The sequence below is a fragment of the Chelmon rostratus genome, chromosome 11 (assembly GCF_017976325.1).
Source record: "Chelmon rostratus isolate fCheRos1 chromosome 11, fCheRos1.pri, whole genome shotgun sequence".
Classification (NCBI taxonomy): domain Eukaryota; kingdom Metazoa; phylum Chordata; class Actinopteri; order Chaetodontiformes; family Chaetodontidae; genus Chelmon; species Chelmon rostratus.
Window position 1 is genome coordinate 11,775,045 of NC_055668.1, and position 24,365 is coordinate 11,799,409.

Sequence of the window (24,365 nt, forward strand, 5' to 3'; positions counted from 1 at the left end):
TCAGTTCCATCCAGCACGCTCCCTGCATGTGAACGCACCGTTGCATCGCGTTCAGGGGAAGCGCAGTGACCTCGTGTGAGCTTGTTTCAACACTGCCCTCGGCTCTTGAGGCTCGCTTGCTGGCAGTGACTGTGTTTGATGGAGGAACCTGCTCTTTGGCTCCAGTGCAGAACTTTTCCGGCGTTTCCCACCAACCAGTGAAGAAACACAGCGAGCACAGAAAGTAAAGTGAGTGTGAAGTCAGGGTCGTCACCTCATATTCTAACCCACTGCCCTCCAAGGTCAAGAAACGGGCGCACAACACCCGGAAAATGAACGGAAAATGTGCACAGAGCAGTTCTCCAGAACGGAATAAGTAAAGGGGCTAATTGCCTTAATTATATGATTGACTGGATGTAAGCTGCTGTTAATGTTAGTGCACTAAAGCTGCTGTCCGCCCCGCATAGAGAACGACCAGGATCTTTTTGCAAACACTATCATTTCATATTAAATAAGTTAACTGTTTTAATGTGTTGTCTAATGTTCTCAGGGAGGACTTTTTTTTTGCTGCAAACTTGAATCCATCTTGAGTTATCGTGATTTAACATGAAGCACACTGAACAAATAATATAACATGTCTGATATTTTATTATATCATTACAGGGTAAAGTGTAAATACCAGTGTTAACTTTAACAGGACCCTTATATTATAATATGGCAAAGAAAACAGTTTAATTCACGATCTACCTGGATGTAAATTAGTAGGGGAATATCACCTTCAACTATCACTACTTACAATAACTGATAACTGTCATCAAGGTCACAGGAGGGACTTAATGCTACTGAGACAGATGTTCTCCTGTCTCTCCTCTGACTTAATGTTACAGTATGTCTTACAGGGCAGTATAATCAGGCTCAGTCTGCAGCACATAAAGCACTTCTTCATACTGCAGGTAGCCTTGGTCTCATTCACATGCTGAGAATGTGTCACTTTTGATAGGAAACTTATCACGGCAAGGCAAACACAAGACCTGAGCTCGGCTCAGTCGGTCCACAGATGGAACATTCACATTCACGTGTGAAAATCCAGACAGTGTGCTCTCTCTCATGCCCCAGACTGAGCCGCACCTGGCAGGTGGAGGTGTAATCCTGAGAATAGCACCAATAGTGATGTGCGATTGGGGTGAATGGATGAATGAATGTGCTTTCATTTTAGTTTCATGGACCCAGAGGTGCTGAGCCCACATGAGCTTACAGGACACTGCTTACAGGTATAAGTAGTGTATATTAGGTATAAAATGAGTGAATTAAACATGAATGCTTCCATAAATTGACTGTAAAGCTTCAACATAGTCTCAGTTAAGTGATATTTAATGCCAACAATCACTGTAATCTGTATTAATTGAATCAAATCAAATTAAATAGTCATTATTAGTCAATATTATTCTTGTATAGAAGTATATATTCCCGTAAACCTTGTTAGTGATAATTCTGATTATTATCACGTGATTGTCCACTTTAAAGGCAACATCCGACCCCGCTGATATAAGTTGTTCATTATGTCTTACTTTGTGCCTACGCAAAACGTCACAGTCTCGCGTGAACGTTCGTCCTCTAACCTCCTCTGACATGTTTGTTAAAATAGGTAAAGTCAGGCTGTGTGCTGGATTGAGATGCTTGGATTGGAAAGGGTGTTTGTGCTCTGGTGCCTCTGCCCCTTGAGCTCTCCTGTTGAAATGTGTTGATGAGACACCCTGACAGTCCCGCTCTTGTCGCTAACTGTGATGCAGATGGGATCATCTGTCACCCAGCGCACTTTGCCAAATTTACTCAGGGCTGACTCACATAGCCAGGATACTCACAGAAAATCTTGTCTTCATCATGTCCGCCCCAATGAACAGCAATTAGCACTCGAACATGGTGTTATGTATTTATTCACTTCAAGAGGATTTTTATGTTTAGGTCATTTAGTTAAAGCAGTTTTTGCAAATTAATAACAGATACACTTGCACCTCAATTGGAGTTCCCCTTAATATACAATACAGTGCAGCCTACAGTACAGTATAATAGTATACAAAAACACAATACATTGCAGGTGGGTGGAATAGCATGTAATTCCCTGCAAAGAATCCAGTTTGCAAGGTCATCACAGATGCATCATAACAACAGTGGACAATCAGTGTAATAAACTGTCAGTGCAGACAGTCTCGCAGCATCTTCCGCGGAGATGTTAAAGACAGTCAGCCGTGGGAAGCCTGTGAAATAATCTTCATAATTTCCAACACTTTCACACAGTTGTTATCTGTTTTTTTTTTTTTTGCCAGTCGATGCTCGTGGATAATGCAGAATCATCAGAATCATGCATATCAGTGGACAGCGGGATAAACTGCGTTTATAGATTTATAGATTCACAGCAATTTATCACTCAATAGAAAAAAGCATGTAATCCTGCATTATTCCCATCATGCACAATAAACAGCAGAACATGGATTTACCACGGTCTCAGTTAGCGGCTCGGTATTGTACGAACTGAATTACTTATGTGTTTAAATGATGTTGCCTCTAAAGTCATTTGTCTTTGAGCAGATTTAAGCTGTTTGAGACAAAGCTCTTGCAGGGGGTGGGTGGGGATAATTCTCTTTTACAGCGCAGCATTAGCTTCTCGCTTTCTTTGATAGTGAAAGAAATAATAAAACAAGTCAAAATATTACACAATAAATACAACTTGTATGAAACTTCATGTTCGTTGTCAAATGGTCGTCCCACTTTCCGCCAGAAACTGTCATCTTATTTCAGTGTAGCATGAACCTAATGGTCACTCAGATTGACTAACAAAAGTCATTTCCTTCACATGCTGCACTTTAACTCGCCTTTGACTGACGAACAGTGTAATTATTTTTAAAGTGGGTTGAACTTCGAGTCAAGAAAAGGAAGCCTTCAATGGATCCCTGTGGCTTTCTTTGTGAGGCTCGCCTACATGACACGTAGCTCACGGACACCAATGGGATTCCTAATAAAAGAAAAGCGTACAGAGAGGCAGAAGTGACACATTTGATCGACAAAGAGAAAGCAGCGGCTGCTGAGAAAAACACAGGCGAGCGTGCGATATATTCCATTTTTAGGGTAAAGGGGACATTTCTCCACTTTTTGTTTTGCAGTCAAAGATCTAGTTTACATTGTCACTAAGCATTTTGACAGGGTATGTGTTGCTGTGCTGCTCGGCACTGTGACAACACAAACGGATCTGCGTGAGATTTGAACGATGTAGGCTTCTCTGAATAAAAGATGAGTAAAGATATGGAGGAGGCCTAACACCATGATGCCAAGTTAAACATAAGAGAGCAAGAACGTAAGACAATCTATACATCTGTTAAGTTTACTGCAGTGTTTTCACTTCCTGATTTTGATGTGCACTCAGTGAGAGATTTGGATCCCAGCCTTGAGCACCCAAGTTTTGTACTTGAGCACGGAGCTGCACTTTTTTCTGTCGTGTTTGCACACAGGAGGAAATATTCAATGAAAGAGACAAAGTAGTGAGCAGTTAATTACAGTATTGGTCAGTTTCTGCTTGCACGCATTGCAAGAGTTAATTCAGTGGCACGAACTGTAGGCTGATGAAAAGGGTCAATCAAAAGGCCCACATTCTGGCCAATGACCCTCAAACTTTAATTAAAATTAGTCAGACGATACACGAACCTGTGCAATGCACTGCAGCTGTTACAGCCTTGGTCTTAGTCAGCCGATAATGAAGCAGCAGTAATTAGAAATTGAGATGGTAAGCTTCAATGAGTGAGTGCCCAGGAGATACAAATCATGACTTTAAATGCAAAAACAGTTGCTGCTTTTTGCTTTGTGCTGAATACAAGCAATGTAAAGGAGAATATGCATATGAATATAACTTCTATTAAAAACATGTCTGACATTCTTACAATTGATGTGGATGATGCTTCACCGCAGAGTGGAGTTCTTTCTCTCTCTCTAAGAATTGATTTTCATTTAATCTATCTCTCCCTGTTGTTAATAAATTGTTGCTCATATTTTCAGTGTATCCATTATGGCTCAGTATGCAGCAGTGACCCAGCTCGCAGCAACAGATAAACACCTCCCTGTGTGGTATGACCTATCAAAAGGACACAAAAATTACATTTCAGGAAAGTGAGACATTGCATTACATTTTCGGCATTTAGCCGACACTCTTATCGAGAGTGACTCACAATGAGTGCACGGGTCGAATAAGATTAAATTCCAAGGTCGTGAACATTTCAGGCAACAGGAATGAGTGGATGAGCCGCGGCACTCAGACAATAGATGTTAGATATCAGATGCTGTGCCACTTGAATGTCCACATATCACAGGAAAGTAAAGACATACAGACAAAAAGAGACACAAATGTGACCTCGTCTGAGTCAAAACAAAGATCACAGGTGGCAGCAGGTGTTCAGGACACAAGCCGAATTACTGTCTTTATGATGCTTATCACACAAGTCTTCTGCTATGCTGTGGTCACATCGGAAAGTGTTTGCTAAATCACTTTCGGCTCACTTCTAAGTGACAGATTTGAAGTGTCTGGCAGCAACTGCAGCAAGGTGCTGCATGTTTGTCCCTTTACACCACCACGGCTCCACACAGTGTGTGAGCGTGGATGACAAACGTAAACAACACAACTACCGATTCATCATCTTTTAAAACCACTACATGCTGATAGAGCCTAATGCGCTGTTTCAGCCGACGCACCGGTAACGGCACGGCAGGGAGCAGGACGGCAAGTGATACAAAGAGATATACAAACGGATCACGAACAAACAAATGAGAGAATCAATCAATCAATCAAGTGATGAACAGTTAGCTAGCCATACACTAACCTTCTGACACCAACACATCCTCTCACTGGCCATCTATCATCCAATAATGAACAATTTTTAACATCACTCACAGTCGCTGTCAACATAAATACCTGCACAATGTAAATTTCATTTGACATATTATTTATTGGCCCATTTCTCTTGTTTACGTTGAGCTGTATGTCCTTTTTTTATGTAAGTACACTGAGTGCGATGTTTAAACCGGTGTCTCCTTGTATTTGCACTCATACATGGCCAATAAAGCCGATTGTAATGTCCATTTCCTCCGTATCGAACCCCTGCCTCCGCCCTGCCTGTCAGACCATGTTGTGTACCACAGCTGAAGCGGGAGAATGTTTTCCACCCTGTCTGGCTTGCAAGCAGTTGGAATAAATAGATGATTATTGAAATGCCATCATGATTAAAATGTGTATAATTTGCTTGAACGGTAATTGCTTTTTCACTTCACCTTCCGTTGCACATTCAGCAGAGAATTTCAAGACGGGATTCTGATTAGATTGAAGATTTAATACTTTTATCACCGTGTCAGCGGCTAAGTGCAATTTACCTCAGTGCCGCTCAGTTAAAAACACATAAACAGCATGTGGCCAAACAGTGGCACGTATTTCCAACCCCCATGCATTTACATTCATCAGTGCAGAGTGGAAAAGGCCAAAGCTAATTGCACGTCTCATAGCCCATTCCATACCGGGTCCACTCTGCGTGCCATTACTCCCTCTTTCTGTGTTTGATGTGAACAAGCAATCAGTTATTGGAGAGTAATTGGATTGATTCATTTTTGCTGCCATTATGAAGTCATTATTGTAGATATATCAGTCAACAGGTAGAAGAAATCAGTGAGTAATTTAGCTGTCTACGGGATAATTGCTGCACTTAAGTCCTTTGTATTTTGGCCTCTGCAATCAAGCATATGAAGAAATAATCACTTAATTCAATGTTGACTGGTGCACCACATTTTGGATCAGTATTTTAATATAAACCAAATACATAGTGACTCTCCAAACTGCCAGTGTCTAAACCTGGTAGACGTTAAAAGTCTCTAGCAGAGTTTCTAGCAATTTACTATCTTTTTCTTCATTGTTTTTTTATTTTTTTTTTTGCTGGTTCGTCACTTTGCAGGTTATTCAAGGTTTGCAGTCTTTCAGCCAGCTTTGCAAAATAAAAGGTGAGCAGAGTAAAAAACAAAGTGGGGGGGGGGGGGGGGGGGGGGGGGCTTATGTGTGCATTATTTGTCTACACAGAGCACATGTCAGGCTGCAGGACAGCCGGAGTTTGCTCTGTTGGGTGTGATGAGGTTCATCAACCTGCGTTGGAAGCAAAGGCTTTTGATGGCTGTTTCATCACTGTGTGACTGTGTCTCTGTGTGTGAGTTTTCACTGAATCTATGTCTCTCTGTTGACCCATCGCAAAAACAACATCAACGCCCCCAGCAGTGTAGTAAGAGACAATTTGATCTCACCAACATCATCTTGGAGTTGAAAGCACACACATTTTGCAAACGGCTCCTATTCAGCAGTAGAACAAACTGCATGCTTTAGCAGCGTGGACTGTAAGGCAAACAACTGAAATCCAATAAAGCTACGATGTGAGGATAAACAGCCGAGCAGTAAACATATTATCTCTAAAAAATGATGCGGCTCCCGTTCCCCTTTCTTCTTATTGAACCGCATACATTCTACTTTACACAGATAGTGGCTCAAACATTTATGTGCATGATACTTTCTTTTTAGCAAAGCAGAGCAGAGCTTCTAGTGACTTTTAGATTGCTGGAATTCAAGTCTGTGCGAGTTGCGAGAGATTTCACACAGTCAATGCAACACAGTCCATCAGCCCCTGTGTGTTTGTGGCGTATCTCAATAGACAAATAATTTTTTTGCTCAGCAGGAAAATCCAGCGGTGCAGCTGGCTGGAGGGCAACTAACTGTTAAAAGCCATATTTACAAGAAATCTCTGCAAATAGTGACTCTAAAAGCCACCAAATGTGATTGAAATTAGCTGTATTTTACATATTATGAATAGATTTCCTTGTATATTTATTGACATTTTAATGGTGTCCAGGATAAATAAACTTCAAACTGCTCCTCAGCCACTGTTGATGCTCTGTGTTGCTGCATACTGACCAAAGCAGATGTATTTAACCTTAAGCCACGGCAGGCTGACTGAGCACATTTTCTCTTTTTCAGTAAAACCTTGTCTCCTAACTCGCACGCTTGCACACATTTATCTGGTAGCTGCCCAGTTAAACCATTTTTTTTTTCATTCTTGGCCGCTGAACAGCTCCACTGAAGCCGTTTGGGCAGAGCAACAGAGGGGATCAAGAGCACCAGAATAGTCGCTGAGAGTGTTTTACTCATTCAGTCCCCCCTGTGAGATTTTTTTCATCCTGTGTGAGGACTGAAACCAGTGACCTTCAAAGCACATTCTCGCTTCTCTGATCTTTAGGCTCCCGTCGCTCTCTGCCACATATTTGACAGCGATGATACTAGTGTGAACGTTGCTTCAGATTTATATATTGTAAGCTCATTTTCCTCTTCTTCTCTCCCTTTCCCTGTCTTTCATCCTCCTCTCTACTCTTTCTAACACGCAATCTTCTTCTGAGTTCACTGGCAGGCTGCAGACCTGAATATACCTGAATATTTCCCATTATGCACTGTTCCAGAGTATAATCATCTTCATCGGCTATAAAAACATCATTACTTTATTCAAATGATATGAACACTGTGCCCATTTAAAAGTGAAACACCTCACAGTGAAAACATAACCCAAAACAAATTCTCTCTCACATGCCGAGGTCCAGAGCCAATCTTTGAGGTTATCAAGAAACAAAGGCTTGATGAAACCTGTGAGTGGGACTTTGCAGTGAGCACGAAAAAGCACTTTTAAATGCAAACGAGCTTTATTTGATGGAACAAATGCACATGAGATTGAATTCTCTCGAATGATGAAAGCGAAGAGTCGACAGCAACAAGTTTAAACAGCAAAATGTTCGTCCATGCCCACGAGAACGACACACAGAAGCCCCTTTGATGATCTGATGACCCCATCAGCGTTCGTCCATGTCTTCTAAAACTGCTACAGATCACTGTTGAAAAATAAGTCATGATGAGACAGTGCTAACGTTCACAGCTTGGGTCAAATTGACTTCTTTCTTCAGGTTAGGGGACCTTCGTCGTCATGGTTACAATAATAACCATGTGATTTAGGTTAGGGAAAGAAGGGGAAACTAACAGCACTCTCCTGTGTTAAGATCCAATGTTTCGTTGACATCCGTCCACCCAAACCTCTTCTGCGTGTGGACTTCGTGGCTATTAGACAATGTCACACGGCTTCCTCCTTTGCTCGTATTGCCCGCAGCTGCCAGGAGGCTCTGTTGCTTAAACATGAACAAATGTGGTTTTGGGCTCGCTATGCCAGCAGCTCTTGTTTGGGCAAAACAGTGCTTTGAGCTACATGCTAAATGTTAACATGCTGACATTGACAGTGCAAACTTGCTGATGTTTAGCAGGTAATGTTCATCGCGTTGACCACCGAGTTGGCATGCTAAAATTTGCTAATCAGCACTAAACACAATGCGCAGCTGAGGCTGATGTGGACCAAGTGACTTTTTTTAGCTGATGATGGTGATAAAGGAAAAGTTTTTGCATTTCATCCTTTGGGGACCACGAATGTAACATATCATGGAAATCCATCCCATAGTTGTTGAGATATTTCAGTCTGGACCAACTGACTGACTCTGACATCCTCAGACTCCACCAGCAGCAAGGCTAAAAATACCTTCTCCCCCTATGTCCGTATTTATATTCCCAGCCTGTCATTATACGGGACCCTGTATACTGCATGTAAAGCAGGGCTGTTTCAAAATATGCATGTGTTTGTGCACCAGGGGTTGTGTTTGATTCATCTCCTTAGGCAAGCTACATAAATGCTATTTTTAAAAGGCGCATTTTGGATGCGCCTGCTATCCTGGGACACCTGTCTTGTGTGAAAGTGTCACATACGGAGGTGTGAATCAGCTGAATCAGGTTGGAGCGGTCTTTAAATCTGGATACCTGTGATTTTAGCGAGAGGTTTCGGGCACAGTCTGTACCCAGTGGCAGGCGATGGCGGTGTGAGTGAGCATTACCAGCTCACTGAGGTTGACCTGATACCGTCCTTACAGCCTCGTCGTGGGACGTGAGTTTGTTTTGATGAAATTATAGTGTCTGATTTCAGTGCCAGAAAGCAGTTTTAAAAAGCAACGAACAAAGTCTTTCTTCAGTAAATATCTCTGTTAGTTAAGGCGCTTCCATCTGGTGCTGCTTCATACTTACATACAGCATTTTTAAACCTTCATTCGCTGCCACGCTTCCATTTTGTCGAGCTCTAACGTTTAGGCATGTTTACAGCTTTGGTGAAAGGCCGCCTCAGAAAGAGAATGCAAAAAGGTTGCATGTTCCAATTTAAATGATCTTCCTCGGACAATCAGACACAATCAGAGAGATTGTGTCACGCTGGAAGAAACGGATGCATTTCAAACTGTCAGAGTTTGGTTGGGCTTTGTGATTTCACAGACAATAGAAATATCAAACAAATGACCTCAATTCTTGGTGTAAAACTGAAGCCACCGCCCATAAGAAACTGTAATGAGTGAATATCGGCGCTGCCTGGAACAGAGGCATCATTAAGCTCGAGTTATGGATGTCGAGAAGGTCACATCAAGGAAAACTCTCAGAAGGACCCTTCATAGAGAACATAAACCAGAACACTTTCCCAGCGAGGCAATGCAATTTCCACACAAACTGATTATCAGTGAAATTCAGCCACTTATTAGGACTTATTCCTGTCCTTCCTGAGTGAACGTTTGTAAAAAGAGAGAAACGCATTAATTCAAAGCCAGTGCCAGAGCTGTTTGTAACCTCACAGCTGTGTCCACTGACTGTTGACAGCTCAGATAAGGGTGAAGTGCTCCAGTCTAATGACCTCTCGAGTTTCTGTAAAGCAGCTCAGGAGGGGCCAGTGACTCCTTCGCCGGCTTCTTGAGGAACATCTTTTATTGTCCAGCATGTGTGTTGCAGCAGACTGATAGTTGTAACTCCACTGAGTGTTAATTAGCGACAGAGGAGTCTCCCCCGCTAGGTGAACAGCGGCTTTGTTTCTGCGGCGCTTGATGCATTTGGGAATGCTTCAGGTTAAGTGCTCTAAAATGCATCAATCAAGAAATATCAGTGTTCGGGGTGCTCAGGCTCCGTGCCCTTCCTGTCAAGCTAAACCGGGCTGTTAATATCCACCTCTCATCTCTCATCTTACTGCAATAAGGGTGGGGACACACATGAGGACCATTGAGCTAATTTGCACAAGATTTGTCCATCTTGCAAACTGTAATGAGAAATAAGCAGTTTGATCGAAACCAACGATTTACAAATATGAGCCTAATATGAGAGTTCACAGATCTAATCTGAAGAACCCCAATTGACTTTTACCCGATAATATCAAACATTTTACATGTTTAATCCGCCGTCTGCGTTAATCCTGTGCTGTGTGGGGATCAGAGACTGCTGACAGCCCACTAGAGCTCAGTTTGCAGTGGAGGGAGGCACAGCGAGCTGAGTGTGACTGTTTGCCTCTGTTGTTATTTTGATTGGAATTACTGGATCATGAGATTACAGGGCGCGATGTAAGAGGACATATCAGGAGTCAGTGGGATCATTTCGCATCATTAAGTCTGCAATGTGAGCACATTTACAACCGAGACGCAAAATAATCAGCAAAATATTCACAGTGTGATGCGGCTCGTAGTTAAATTTCTCCTGATGCCTCCCCAGCCGAACGTGACACCGCTTGGTTTGTCGTGCTGCAGCTGGCTCCAAAGCGGACGTCAGGATGTTGATTGATGCTTTTTCAGTTGCATAACAAGCTAATTATCTTCTTATCTGTTGTTTTTCTGCAGAGATTGAAAAGTATGAAGGTGATGAATTGAGAAAAGATGGTGACATGAAGAAATACCTAGATATCATCAGCAATAAAAATATCAAGCTCTCCGAAAGAGTTCTCATTCCAGTCCAACAGTATCCAAAGGTAAGAGACACAACAACCACGTCAACAACACGCTGCACCGCTGTGCTGTCACGTATTGTATTTCCTGTGGAAAGAAACTGACCAGTATTGGAAATGCATTATTTTCGGAAGAGTTAAGCTGCAAGGCAAGATGGAAGAGGAGCATTTGAAAAACACAGCTTTTGTGCGTTTTGTGTTGTTTCATCCATTTCAGTTTTCAGTCGGCACATGGGGCTTCGTATTCTGGACACTCCAGCTTCACCTGCTCCGCCCTCCACAACTTTTTGGCACTGACAATACCGCTGAGCCTCGAACAGGCTAATAGAAAGTCATCAGCCGGTGTCTGTTTATTTTGATGAAGTCATCAAAAAAGAAAAGTTTTAGCGCACTAAAGCACTCAAGGGTATAGTGAAGAACAATGACCATAAATCACTGCATGACACAGTACGCGTTATTCTGAGTTATGCAATGTCAGTACTGACAAAGTTTGAAATGTAGCCTAATGAGGCTGCTCCATCAGGCAGCTAAGCAACAACACACAGCTGCTGGTGGAGAAGCAAAAGGCTTTGCTGCCACTGTAATCAAGGAAACCTGCTCCACTGACTTTGCATTCACACATTCACGCAACAGACAGCTAAGAATAATGGCCTCAGTGTAGCAACACGGACTGCAACAGAACATATTTCCATATAGTTTATAGATTATTTGTGCTGCTGTGCAAGTACAGTATATACTGCATATGTTCTGTATGTGTAGGTAGACAAACAGATCAATGTTAGTGCCAGATCACTAGTGAGAACATCTTCAGTTCTCCTCTGTGCTTTTAATAATTCAAATACAATATGTCTGTGTCTGTCACACTGTGTGTGTGTGTTCGTTACGTCCACATGTTTCAATGCATTTATCAGGATGACTGCAGATGAAATTAGATAATAATTAGTCACATGAAATATTAGTCCTTAATCTGTGTTGCTAGTTTTGTTAGATGCTCACTGCCTCTCAACTGCTTTTCATTTCATGGTGGTCTAATGAAGATAGCATATACGTGTGGTGATATAGGATACTTGGCACCCGTGAGTGGCCAACATGAAGTTCCCATAAAGTAAAACTGCCATCTCAGTGTTGTTACTTTGATTTTATGTATTTTTTTATGTTGCGCTCATTTTACTTCCTTCATTAGCTTTTGCTGATGCACCTTCTTTTTTTGGGGGGGCGGGGGGTGCAAACTTCCATCCAGCCAATCTGGTCGTAGGTTTTGGTGTGGCCGAGCCATCGCCTCTCATCATATTAACCCTGCAGGGCTCCCGTCTTCTTTCAAACACCTTCAGTGACACTTTTCTGTCTCCCAGTACCTTGCTCCTGTGGTCCAGTGCTCATTAAGGGAGTTCTGCAAAAGAGATCCTGAACAAATCACAGAGCTCAGCCTCAGGATTTGTCCTGTTATGTTTCTTTCAGTGCTAAGCCTTGCCCCGGCATCCTGTTTCATGCCATTTCATGGGCTGCCATTTGATGTTTTAAACGTAGCTTACTGATTTCGTCTGTCTCATTAGAGAAAGATTAGAGACGAGCGGTGGGCAGAGGAACATTTAACTGCGCCTCAGGAGCACAGGCGGCGTACTTCAGTCCAGTGAGCCCCTCAGGACACTCCATAGAAATCAATTTGCTGTTTCCTCCTCAGGATCAGTGTTGAGAAAGTAATTAAGCTGTGTTCAGGAACTCCTCACTCTATTACATTGATTTCAGATCTATAAAAAATGTCAATTGAGCCAGTTTCTTGGGAGCAGAAGACTCGCAGTGACTCAGGGATATCTTTCTGTCCTTGTGTTTCTGCCTCATTAAGTGCATTTTCTGTCCACCATTTTTCATTCGAAAGTACTTCCAAATTGTGACCGCTGAGTTCTCCCCGAACTTGCAGCATGTAAAGCTAGGAATAAGCATTTTTGGTAATGTCTCTTCCAGAATGAGTGGTTCATACTCCTCGAGGGTCTGGGTGGACATGCACCGTGGGCATCACTTCAGCAACTTGAGGCTCAATTAAACGGCAATATGTTCTCTCACAAATCATGTCAAGCAAACTGATTCTATGGAAATACCCATTTTCCTCTTGGAGACAAATGAGGAGTAAAATGAAAAGATTGCAGATAGGGTCCTCGGTTTCTCTCCTGCTGCCGGTTAATTGCACTCACCTGTCCCAGGTGTGAGTCAGCTTCTGATTAGATGGTTAATGAAAACCAGTGGTGCGAGAGTCAAAAAAGAAAAAAAAAAAAAACCACTCAGATATTTTCAAATATGTAGTGCGAAGTGATATGACCATGAACAAAACCTTCACAGGTACAATACACAGGCTCACAATGCTGGCTCTGTGTAAGGAACACAACAGTGGCGGCTCTGCACAGTAAGCAGAGCGGTGCAGTCCAGAGGGACGGAGCCGTTGTCCAACAGCAGCTTCTCAGACTTACTTGCACAGTCAGCAACAAACAAGACTGCAGTGTCACTATCTTAAACATCTTGGTAACACTGCACTTTCAGTTAATTGTAATTAGCCACATGAAGCAACTCTTTGATCAAGTGCACGGGAGGATGAGAAACAACAGTGGAGCAGAGCTCGGAAAGATGAGTGAAATGCAGCACGCAGCACACACCTCACAAAGCCGAGCACGGATTTCTGACAGCTAGTTGACACAATTTGACACAGAAATGAATGTAGAAAGTAGATGTTGAAGCAATATTACTGCAAATTTATTCAGAGTTTCTGTAAGAATCCATGTTAACGTATTTATAACACCTGCACAAACTTTTTTAACAGCTGCATGGCTTCATTTTTATATTGGTTTTTCTTAACGCTTCTGTGAAGAAACACATTTGTTTGGGGGCTTGATCAGGCATAAACATTAATATTGGACATACCGTTATGAAAAATGTTTGCTCATTGTGGCTACACAGATACTATTCCTGCCAGTTTTCACTGATCAATATATTTGACTTTTCACTCTGACAACATCTGGCCCTGCGGAGACGCACAGACTAATTGGTTTTATTTTACCTCACGCCGGAGCCTCACTTTCTCACGTCTCCTGCCCCATAATGTCCAGTCTTACTCTCTGTCACTGGCGGCAGAGCACATTATAAAACGTCATCAATCTGTTCCTTCGCGTTTCAGCAGTCCAACAGTGCTCATTCGTGCTTACAGCTGCCATCTTGCTGCAACGTAATTAAATGCAAAGTAATTAAATTATTACTTGGGAGAATTCTTCTGCATGGTTTGGGATTTGACGACGTGACATGTGGAAGATTAATGTCCTCTAACAGCGAAACAACGAGTTCTGATGAAATCAGTCTTTATGGCACACTGGCAGAAATGCAGGCCGTTTTAGAGGACATTTTTTGACATGTCATGGCAGGAAAAGCATTTACAGCATTTCATTACAGCACTCTGGTATCATGCATGCTGGTCAGTGGCTTACTGACATCTTAATGTAAGCTCTCATTCATGTTTTCTTCCACCTGTGCGTCTCCTGCTACGACAAGTCAAAATGTCCTCTGAGAAAATGGCCTGTTTAGTCCTGTTCTGTGACACCATGTGGTTTCACTCTTTAGGCAGCGTTTTATTGATGGTGATATAAAAATACTGAAATATCTCAGCTGTGCTGTTAATCAAGTTTGCTTCAATGCAACAAAATAAGTGACTGAAACTTTGTCACGCTTTGAGCCAGAGACAGAGACACACCGTGGCATCAAAAGAGCAAAAACAGGTGGTAAAAAATATGTATTTAATATGATTTGGCATCATCAGAGCATTAGCATTAAGTCTTTGCCAACACACAAATTCATATAACAGGAATATTTAACTTTATTTTACTGTTCACTTAGGGACAATGCATACATTTATTGCACCAAATATAGCAAAAAACGTTCATTTATCATCTGTGGGAAGAGGCTGCCAGTGACGTGCAGCTTGATGCGGTAAGAGAATAATAATTAGAAACATACAGTTTTAGTGTATAAAACATTATATATAATACAATAAGCATAATAGTAGATACAATAGATAATAGATATACATACGTCCTGCAGCCGACAGGGAAAACCATTAACCCTGATTATGAACCCCAGCACGTAACTCATTATCCTGTTTACTTAGTACCGATGCAAAAATAATAAAATCATAATGAATTATAATGTTATTATATACATTACATATACATATGTAATATATGATTAAATATGGTATAGTCTGTGCAGTCTATAAAATATAAAGGCAACTTAAGGATTTCAATTATGCAACTGCAGTATTGTAACCACTCTAATATATTATCATTCCCTACTTTTTTTTTCACACAATCATTCCCCAATGAGCTACAAGGCATCTGCAAACCAACAGTGGCTTGTACATGTCACACTACCCTCCATTGCTGAATCATAATAAATTCACTTTCAGCTGCCAGCATCGGAAATTCATTGGTAGCTGTAGAGCTGACAGAAGAACATATTCACTCAAAATAGGATTAATGCTCAACTAAACCCGCCAGTTGAAAGAGTATAATTATTTTACCACAATTAGTAAATGTATGTATTAAGAGTTATAATTAAATTTTAACAATTGAAAGTTAGTTTTGTGTTTTACAGTGTGTTCTGTCGTGTGAATTTGGATGATGGGATAGTAAAATAAGTTGAAATTTAAGTTGCTGCACCACCCATCTATTTAGATTCAACCCGGAGGGATTACAGCATGCATGAGTGGCCCCAGTTGCATGCATCAGTCATAGGGGCGACTTGTGTGTTTTGTGCACCACCCTCTGTAAAATGCACATTAGGTTTGTTGTCGTTTTACAGCCCGTCAAGATAAAGACATTTGGCCTCGGAACCTCGCTCCAGTGTCCTTACCATCACTCTCGTCTTTAATCTCCTCTGAAAAAGTGGTGAAACCTTGAAAACGGGGTTGATCTCGGTTAACTGGAGAAGAGAAGGAACATCCGTACGTGTCCCGTTTTTGACACGTAAACAAACGACAGACTCACAGCGCGCTTACGGACGGCTCGGAACTGTACTCCGAGATCAGTACTTACTCAGCAAAAATATGATTAAGATCATCAGCATAGTCATTTTCATTATCTCTTAACTAGAATTTATCCGCTGCTGTTTAATGAGACAGCTTGATTAGCATCTCATAACCTTGGGGCATGAAATGGATTTTCAATGGCTGATTCTGTCTGCTAGTCTCAGTCCAGTGCTGGGTCTGTGTGTGTGTGTGTGTGTGTGTGTGTGTGTGTGTGTGCGTGTGTGTGTGTGTGTGTGTAATAAAAAAAGATTTTACCCTTTTAATTTGAATAAATTGGACACATTTCTGCTCTTGTCACATTCAAACAAGCTAGTTACCTCCGTAGGGTATTTGCTGTAACTATCCATTCTACAGGTGCATACACAGCCAACAACACATTAAATTGTAGTTTGTCCTTGTGGGTGCCACAGTGTTGAGCTTATCAGTCTTGGGCTATTGTGACCTTTAAATACTGCAGCAGCTGTGCTCTACCCACAGAGAGAAATTCCATTTTTTGTCTGCCCAGAGATGACAATTTCCCAAAGAAAGGCCTATCATGTGGAAAGGTGTTTTGCTTAGATAACTGCTCAATACAGTGGAGGAAGTGTGAATTAAAATTAAGCATTTGTATGATAGCATCACAATTCCTCTCTGGGATCCCACAGAGTCGTTGTTTGTGTGATGACTTTTTCTGCCACTATGCTGCTCATGAGAGATAATAGAGATAAAATGCCCCCCATGTGAAAAATCTTCCCACATATGCAGCTCTATAGGAAATACTAATTCTAACAGGGCTTTCAGTATGGAGGGCGTTCATTCTGGAAACCTGACGAAATCAAGTAAAAATGCCAGCATGCATCATAGATTCACTGGAGTTTGAAGTGTGCAGCTGATTGCAGATGGTAAAGTTATATGTTTTGAACTGCATTGTGCTGCCTCAAAAGCTCCTCTAATTGATAGTAATTGATCAAATGATTTGGTGTAATGTCAAAGCTCATATGATGAACAAAGAAAAATTACCTCACAGCTATATGCAGCATTTTAGCATCTTTCAGCCAGTTGCTGCTTTTCCAGGTCGCTTTATCTGCTCTCATCGGTCTAATTTCAAGCAGCAGCAGGTGAAAAAGCTCTGATAAAGTTAGCGACTAGCTGGTGAACATTGTGAGGCAGTTAGCGAGGAAGCAGATATTTTTCTCAGGAGTTAGAGGAGACCAAACCACAGCGAGAAGAGTGAATATTAGACTTGCAGTCATTAGATGGACACGGACACAACTCATGCTAAAGTTGCTTAGTGTCTGCAAAGTTGGCCATAACGACCTTATAAGGTCATAATATGTCATTGTTGTGTTTGCAGCTTGTTCTAAATGTGAGGTAGTACTAGTAGTGTGTCGTCATCATTTGGATGGATGTCTGTCAACTCAACCCAGGCTCACATCAAAATGTGAAATAGCCACGTTGGTCTGTAAAGCAAAATGTATTAGTTTCACAATAAAGGCTCTAAAATAGTGACATACTTACAAGTTTTTCTGCCTGTTCTTTTTCTAACGTCCTGCATCCTCATCAAGCGGCTGTCAAGTTTCTGTCTGTGGACATAAAAAACACATTGCGGACATTTCTTTCATTCTCAGAGGAATATGCATGCAAAAATGCTTTTTGATAGCATTTCTAGGGAGAAATGGATGTTGTTATTTTCATGATGTTCAGTGAATGTGTATGAGCTGCAGTTTGGAAGTTATTACAAATGATTTTTCAGGTCTCGCCAGAAAGGAAGTGTTTTCTATTGCCGCAAGGGTGGTTGCTGGACTCACAGTGAAGCCGTGCTTCAGACAGACTATAGGCGCATTGCTGTCCATGTGAGAGTTTCCTTTCAATGGTATCCTCAACATCGCTCAACACAACAGCACCAACGTGTCCTTGATGATTCAACAGCAAGATGGGTTCGTGTTATGACCATCGGTTTTCATTATTTCTCCTTCAATTCTGAGGAATGAAGGGTTTCTCTGGAGACAAAGCCAGTCTGCTTTGCCTTTGCCGTGACAAACTGAGTGATTTCATGTATAGAATTAAATGAGCAACGCAGCTCTTACACACTTTGATTAGAGACTGGGTTGGTCAACACATGCCTAATATCACCTCCTGTTCAGATCTGTGATCTTTTCCTAAACCTAACCAAGTGGTTTTGTTGCATGTTAATTATTGCTAACTTGACTTAAAACTGCGCTAATATCCTGTATATTAACAGCCAAAAAGCATAGCATGAAGCCAGGCATATACTGTAATGTATAGCATTACATAGAGAGACAAACCACAGTATGTTGACCATATATCGAATTCTTCTGTTGAGCAGGATTTGTGAAGTTCTGCCTCTCTATTGGTGAAGAGGTGGAGGAGATTCAAAGCAAACAAGTCGCTTGTCCTTTAAAGGCTGTAGCTTATTAGAGACTCACAAGAAAAGAGCTCAGATTGTGTGAATTGATTTTTCTTTGCTTTAACAGGAAAGCTAAGTAGCTGCTGCTCTGACAGCCTGTCTGGAACACTTTCGTGGTCTTGAACAGCGTTTGTAGTGTTGCGTCACCTTGGCATCGCTGGCTGCTCGTCTGCGCTGATCTTGGCTCAAGTTGTTTGTCACCTGTTAGAATTTACAGGAATCGTGGTGTTTGTCTTGCTTCCTGTCTGCGTGTGTTGGCCATGAGGGTTGTTGAATATGTACTGGAACACGGTGCTCCTGTTTGTTGATGCAGATGGCGGGTGAGTAAGGGGAGATCCACAGCGTTTTGGAACCTTGCACAAATGAACGCACAATTATTTTTGCTATTTGTTTGGACTGCATGTGTCTGAAGTTGTTTCATTTATGTTTTGACCACAGGTCACACCTTAATATCTGCTACCATTTATTAGCATTAACACTGACCCACAACCTCTGTTCAAACACTCCATTAGACCATTTGATGATTTGGATTCCTTACTTAAAAGCTCTCCAGGTGAGCAGGAAATCTCCTCTGCTCGTCACACAAGCACCAAACAACCACTCATCTGCTTTCTTTAATGTCTGTGGAGCTGATAGGAGACACTCTTCTGACAGGCTCACAGCCCAGTCATCCCAAGCTGTCATTAAAGCCGAAACCCCTACCTCAGGCTTTAATCCTCCTATCAGGCAGGACCTGGACTTCCCCAATAGCACAGCTCGCTTACCTGGCAGTAAGTGCCTCAGGACATCTGCAAATCTTGACTGGCCCCAGTGCGCCGAATTAAAGGGTGGGCTCTGTGCACATCTTCCAGCTTAAAAGCTGAAATGTTTGTTTTTGTTATTGGATCTGCCATGCTATTTTAATGAAGCACAGGAACACACTGGTTTGGTCCATAAAATCGTCCTGAGGTTGCTTTGATTTTTGTTTTCGTGTATGCTTCTTTTGATCTTGGCTTTCTTATTCATCTTATCTCATTTAATGACTTGTATTACTTAAAATTTAGCCGCTTTAAAAAGTCAGGGCCATGAAAGTATTTTGAGTGTATGGAAAAATATTCTGTTGTGCGACTCTGACACTCTGCTGGGATGTGACTGTGTTAATGTTACTGACATCGTATGAAATAAAGATAATATACTTCAGCCTGCAGCACAGTGTCTTTCATCCAATACATAAATCCTCTTATAGAGTAGTTGTATCATTTTACATACAATATGTGTTACCAGATTCCATTTGAATATTAACAACTTCATGATTAGGGATGTTGTGGTGCAAAACTGTCTCAAATGGAAAGAACAATTTTACATGGCATCATGTAAAAAGGTAGCAATAAATCTTTGGCTCAGTAGGATCACCTGAGTCTGTGTCAGGCTCTGTGGTTTTACATGTTATGGATCGTTCCTGGTTCAGTCCTCCAGCTGCAGAAAACAGGTTTACATGCCTTTGTCGCAGCTACAACGAGTCCCACGTCTCAGTCACTTTTCATATGCAGCGCATGCAGAAAACAACCACGATGAAAGGTGTGATCTATAAAATAATATTTTTGAAACATTTAAGGACTTGTCCTTTGTGCCAAATCTTTAAATATTTTACCTGTAAGCCTCAGTCACTACTGCAGGAAATGTGCTAAAATGCAACTCACTGACATCTTTGGATGGATAACAGGATCTTATGAAACTTGTAGGCCAACTCATTTTTAAACATAGCTGTGCAGAAGGTGACACTGAACAGAGCTCATTTATGAAATCAGATACAAGCATAACCAAATAAAAATAGGAGAATATGATATGGACTATAGTGACGCAGGACTCAGAGTAGGTCCTGATGGCTTTGAGAGCACTTTAAAAGAGGACACGTGATGGAGGGGTTTAATAAATGATCAAATCAATGCAACAGAACCAGAGATTCAAGGTTCAAGGTTCAAGGTAACTTTAATGATACCCGTGGGTAGATTTATTTTTATACACAACATTTAAAAACACAGGACACATACGGAAGAGAGATTAACAGCAGACATTGACAGGTACTCCCAGCCGCTCAATGATCATGGTTAAAAGACTAAAATAATAAATAAAATAAATAAAAGTCATTAGATATCACTAAAAATGCCAATATAAAGACCTGTTTAGAGCATGCTAAGAAAACATAAGAGCATGATATGAGGGACAGTAATACAATAATAAAAAAATAAGTAAATAAATAAGTAAGTAAGTTAAGACCACATTAAAATAGGACAGACCTCCCATTTAAAAGAGAAACAGCAGCAGGAACAAAGCTGTTCCTGCAGCGAGTGGTCCTAACTCTCAGGACTATGAATCTCCTTTTAGATGGTAGCAGCCGGAAGTCACTTCATTAATTTTTATATTCCACACATTCTTACTGACAGTTCGGTCAGATTCAGGCATGTTCTGCTTGTAGCAGCTAATGAAGCCTTGAGCAGCTAACTTCAAGCAGACATGAGGAGCCACAGAGGTCTGGTGAGCTCACTGTTCTCAAACTTCATCCCAACCAGCGCTGATTCAGGTGACACCACTGGAGGACATTCATCAGACTTCACGCAGCTCCCGTTGGAGCCATAAAGGCTTTACACAACTCTTTATTCGCAGTATCACTCCCCAAGACCTGCTAACAGACTTGTAGGTGTCAAATCAGTGGAGTTCCACATTTAGAAAGTACGTGCAAACAGATAAACAAGCAAATTGAGAAACGCAATCATTTGAAAGCACAGTTGCACCATAACAAAACACAGTGCAAACACAGAGAACATAAACTAAACACGGACGTGCTGTGTAACTGAGGTACAAAACAAAAGACATTTGCAAAGGGAATATTTGCCTGTATTTTCTGTATTTGCAGGGCAATGTTTTCTGTACTTGCTTGTGTTTTCTTAATTAGCTGTGTGCTCCGTCATGCTGGGTGTGTGTCGTCAGATTGGTGAATGTGCCTCTCGTGTTGTCTGCTTGTAGGTATTTTCTTGCAGCTGCGGTGCACTGGGCTCTCTAGGCCACCGTACCTGTCAGCGGTGAGGAGATTTTTTAAGAAGTCAGCGTAATCTCATTCAAAACCACAACTAAGAAACAGGCCTCAGTCACCCAGGATCTTGTGAATAGTGCTTTGCTCAGCAGCATTAGCAGCTTTGCAGATTCACAGTGACGTGACGCAACTCAACCTTCACCCCGTGCTTTAAGCCCTGTGGACCTGTAGGCCAGAATGGATTTTTTTAAAAATTACTTTTCACAATGAACGTGGGGATGAATATAGCTTATTAGAATTCATCCTGCACAGACGCTCTCAATTAAATGTTTGCCCTTCATGTAGAAGTTACGCTTTGTGAAATACAAATAAGTAGTTGGGGGCACCAATTTTATCACTGGATATTTGTTCAACGTCTAAAATGTCTTGCGTACGTAATCGTCGCATTCACAACACCCTTCCATCTAATAGTGCATAGTTATCAGTGTTGAGACTGCAGGGGGCACATTGCATCATTTCAAACCTCATTTAACACCGAACCGTGCCCCTTTCTAGAGCCCAAATTGCTCGCCATGGAGCAGCAGAGTAGCTCCAGACATTCATTAGCTTAATGAAAACAGGCCAATCTTCTTCTACCGCCCAGCGAGCGCGTACTCGGCGCAGCCGCAACGACCATCTGCTCTCAAGCTCCCTGCCAGCTATAGGATTGTCCTGTCAAAGCAACCCCTGTGAAGAGACGCATCCACAGAGGTGCCTTAATCATTCAGATGAGAGGACAGGCAAGGACAGTAGGGATGCTTTTAAAAGGAAAAAAAAAAGATTTCATCTCTGCATCCCCTGGCGCCTCCCTAACCTGAGATGTAGCGTTCACTCATGACGTTAATGATGTCCATGAAATAAGCTGAGTGTGCAGTCGTCGGAGCTGAGGTGCAGCAGCCACACAGCTGGCAGTGAAGTTATTAGCCGCTCAGCCACAGTGGGAAAGGCTGCTTTGTGAAAAGGTTAATATCATTTTAGGGTTGGCCAGAGTGTGTTGTGGTGGGCGGCTGACCACCTGTTCAGCTCTAGAGGGGGGTCTCATATGGTCTCATCCAGCAGCAAACATTTGAAGGTCGGACTATTATATTACTATATTAAAATTAAAAAAAATTTGTGGATTTGTTTGAAATATTGAATGATTACATCTCTATTTCGGATCATTCTCTGATAGATCTGCTCATATTTTCTTCAGAAACGACCCATTTGACTACAGTTGCGTTATGAGTTTCACCCCTCCAATTAATCACCACTAATCTCAGCAGTGTTGTTCCTGCAACAACCCAGAGCTACTTTTCTCAATATGAACACTAGCTGGTGCACAGCGAGAGGGAAATGATAGTCAGAGCCCCGAGGCTTGAATCTGATAGTTTGTCATCGGGATAGTATTACTTAATTTCCCACTGGGAAGAAACTCATTATTTCTGACTTTATCTCAGCACTGACCTCTGGAACAGTCTCAGGAACGTTATTGGTTGGAGCCTATGTTCCCTTTTTTTTTTTTTCATTGGCGCGACATGGATGACCCTAAACGCCAATAAGATACATGACCAGCGAGGGCGCAGTTCAAGCAAATGGACGGATGCATGCGTTAGGCTGGGCCACATATGTGAGTCCCATTCACCTTTAATGTGCTACATACAGAGCCCAATTATATTGATTTATTACAGGGTGCATTGTAGCTTTTTCTCACATGATGAATGGTGAACAGAATGTGAGATTATATTGATAATAGATGACTAATGGCCAGCAAGCATTTTTTATGTTAACCTTTTCTCCAAAAGGATCAAATTCCTTTTGCATTCAACACATAAAGAGAAAAGGCTTCAGAAACATCTTCCCATATAAGCCAGCTTTTACCATTATTCCTCCGCTTCTTGCACATATTGGAGGCATTGATAAGGTGTCTGATTGCTTTTTTTCTCCTGTGTCACAGTTTAATTTTGTCGGGAAGCTGCTGGGACCACGGGGAAATTCCATGAAACGATTACAAGAGGAAACAGGAGTGAAGATGTCCATCCTCGGCAAAGGGTCCATGAGGGATAAAGGCAAGGTAAGAAAGATATCGATTTGCGTCGAAATATAGTTGTTTGGCTGGTCTGAGATATCGATCAAATGGAGATATTTACGGAAACAAATCGCTTGAAGTTCAACAGAAGCACAGAAGAATATTCTAAGCAACAGCATCTGAGCTGTAACTGAGATGAATAACACCCCGAGTAGAATTAATAGCTCTCAGTTGACAAACATATGTAGGAGAAAATGGGAATGTTTTTCTGTGTGTTGTTTAATAGCATATTCTGTAATCGTCAATTATGACTGCAAAGTAATGAACCTCTTCACCGAAGCCATTTATCCTGCTGACTTGTGGTCCCCTGGAGCCAAACCTATCCGAGCGTGTACACAGACAGCCAGCCGGATCTGCTATTCATGCTCCTAACAGGTCTCAGTGCGCTGCTATCCAGTTACATCGCTGTTATTACTGTAGCCTCCGATTCGCACACCTAGACATGACAAAAGACTTGCAGTGTCACCATCTCTTTGGTGAAACTGGAGCTGCATTTCAGTACGTCAGGAACATGTTGAGGGTAAAATAATGCGGGGGCTGTTACAACTTTTTTAAAGTGGCTCAAATCAATATTTGTGTGACAAAAACGTATCGGATGAAAATGTTAAAACAATATGACAATATGAATCACCTGTGTGTGAAGCTGAAGCAAAGTTAGGGGACTAGCTGGTGAAGTATTTAGCAGTTAAAGGGCCAAATATTCCTCTGAGGCGGTGGTGGAGACCAAAACATAGCTAAAAAAGAATCAATATTAGACTTGCATTCATCAGGTGGACCAGCCTGTCCCTCTGGTCGTCTGTGCAAGCAGATTATTACAACAAATATTTCAGTTTATTGTTAGGTGGGGGCCTTGAGTGGCCAAAGTAATTATGACAGGAGCAAATGAGGAAGTCAGGTGCTGCAGTAGTAAG

The 24,365-nt window shown here is 41.7% G+C and overlaps 1 protein-coding gene across 1 annotated transcript in view; it reads left to right on the forward strand.

The window, feature by feature from the left end:
- The window catches only part of khdrbs2 (KH domain containing, RNA binding, signal transduction associated 2), a 56,881-nt gene that overhangs the window by 143 nt on the left and 32,373 nt on the right, over positions 1–24,365 (forward strand). Inside the window, exons 2-3 of the mRNA XM_041948013.1 lie at positions 10,768–10,895; positions 23,323–23,439. Coding sequence (XP_041803947.1) covers positions 10,768–10,895; positions 23,323–23,439 — 245 coding nt within the window. The remainder of the gene's footprint in view (positions 1–10,767; positions 10,896–23,322; positions 23,440–24,365) is intronic.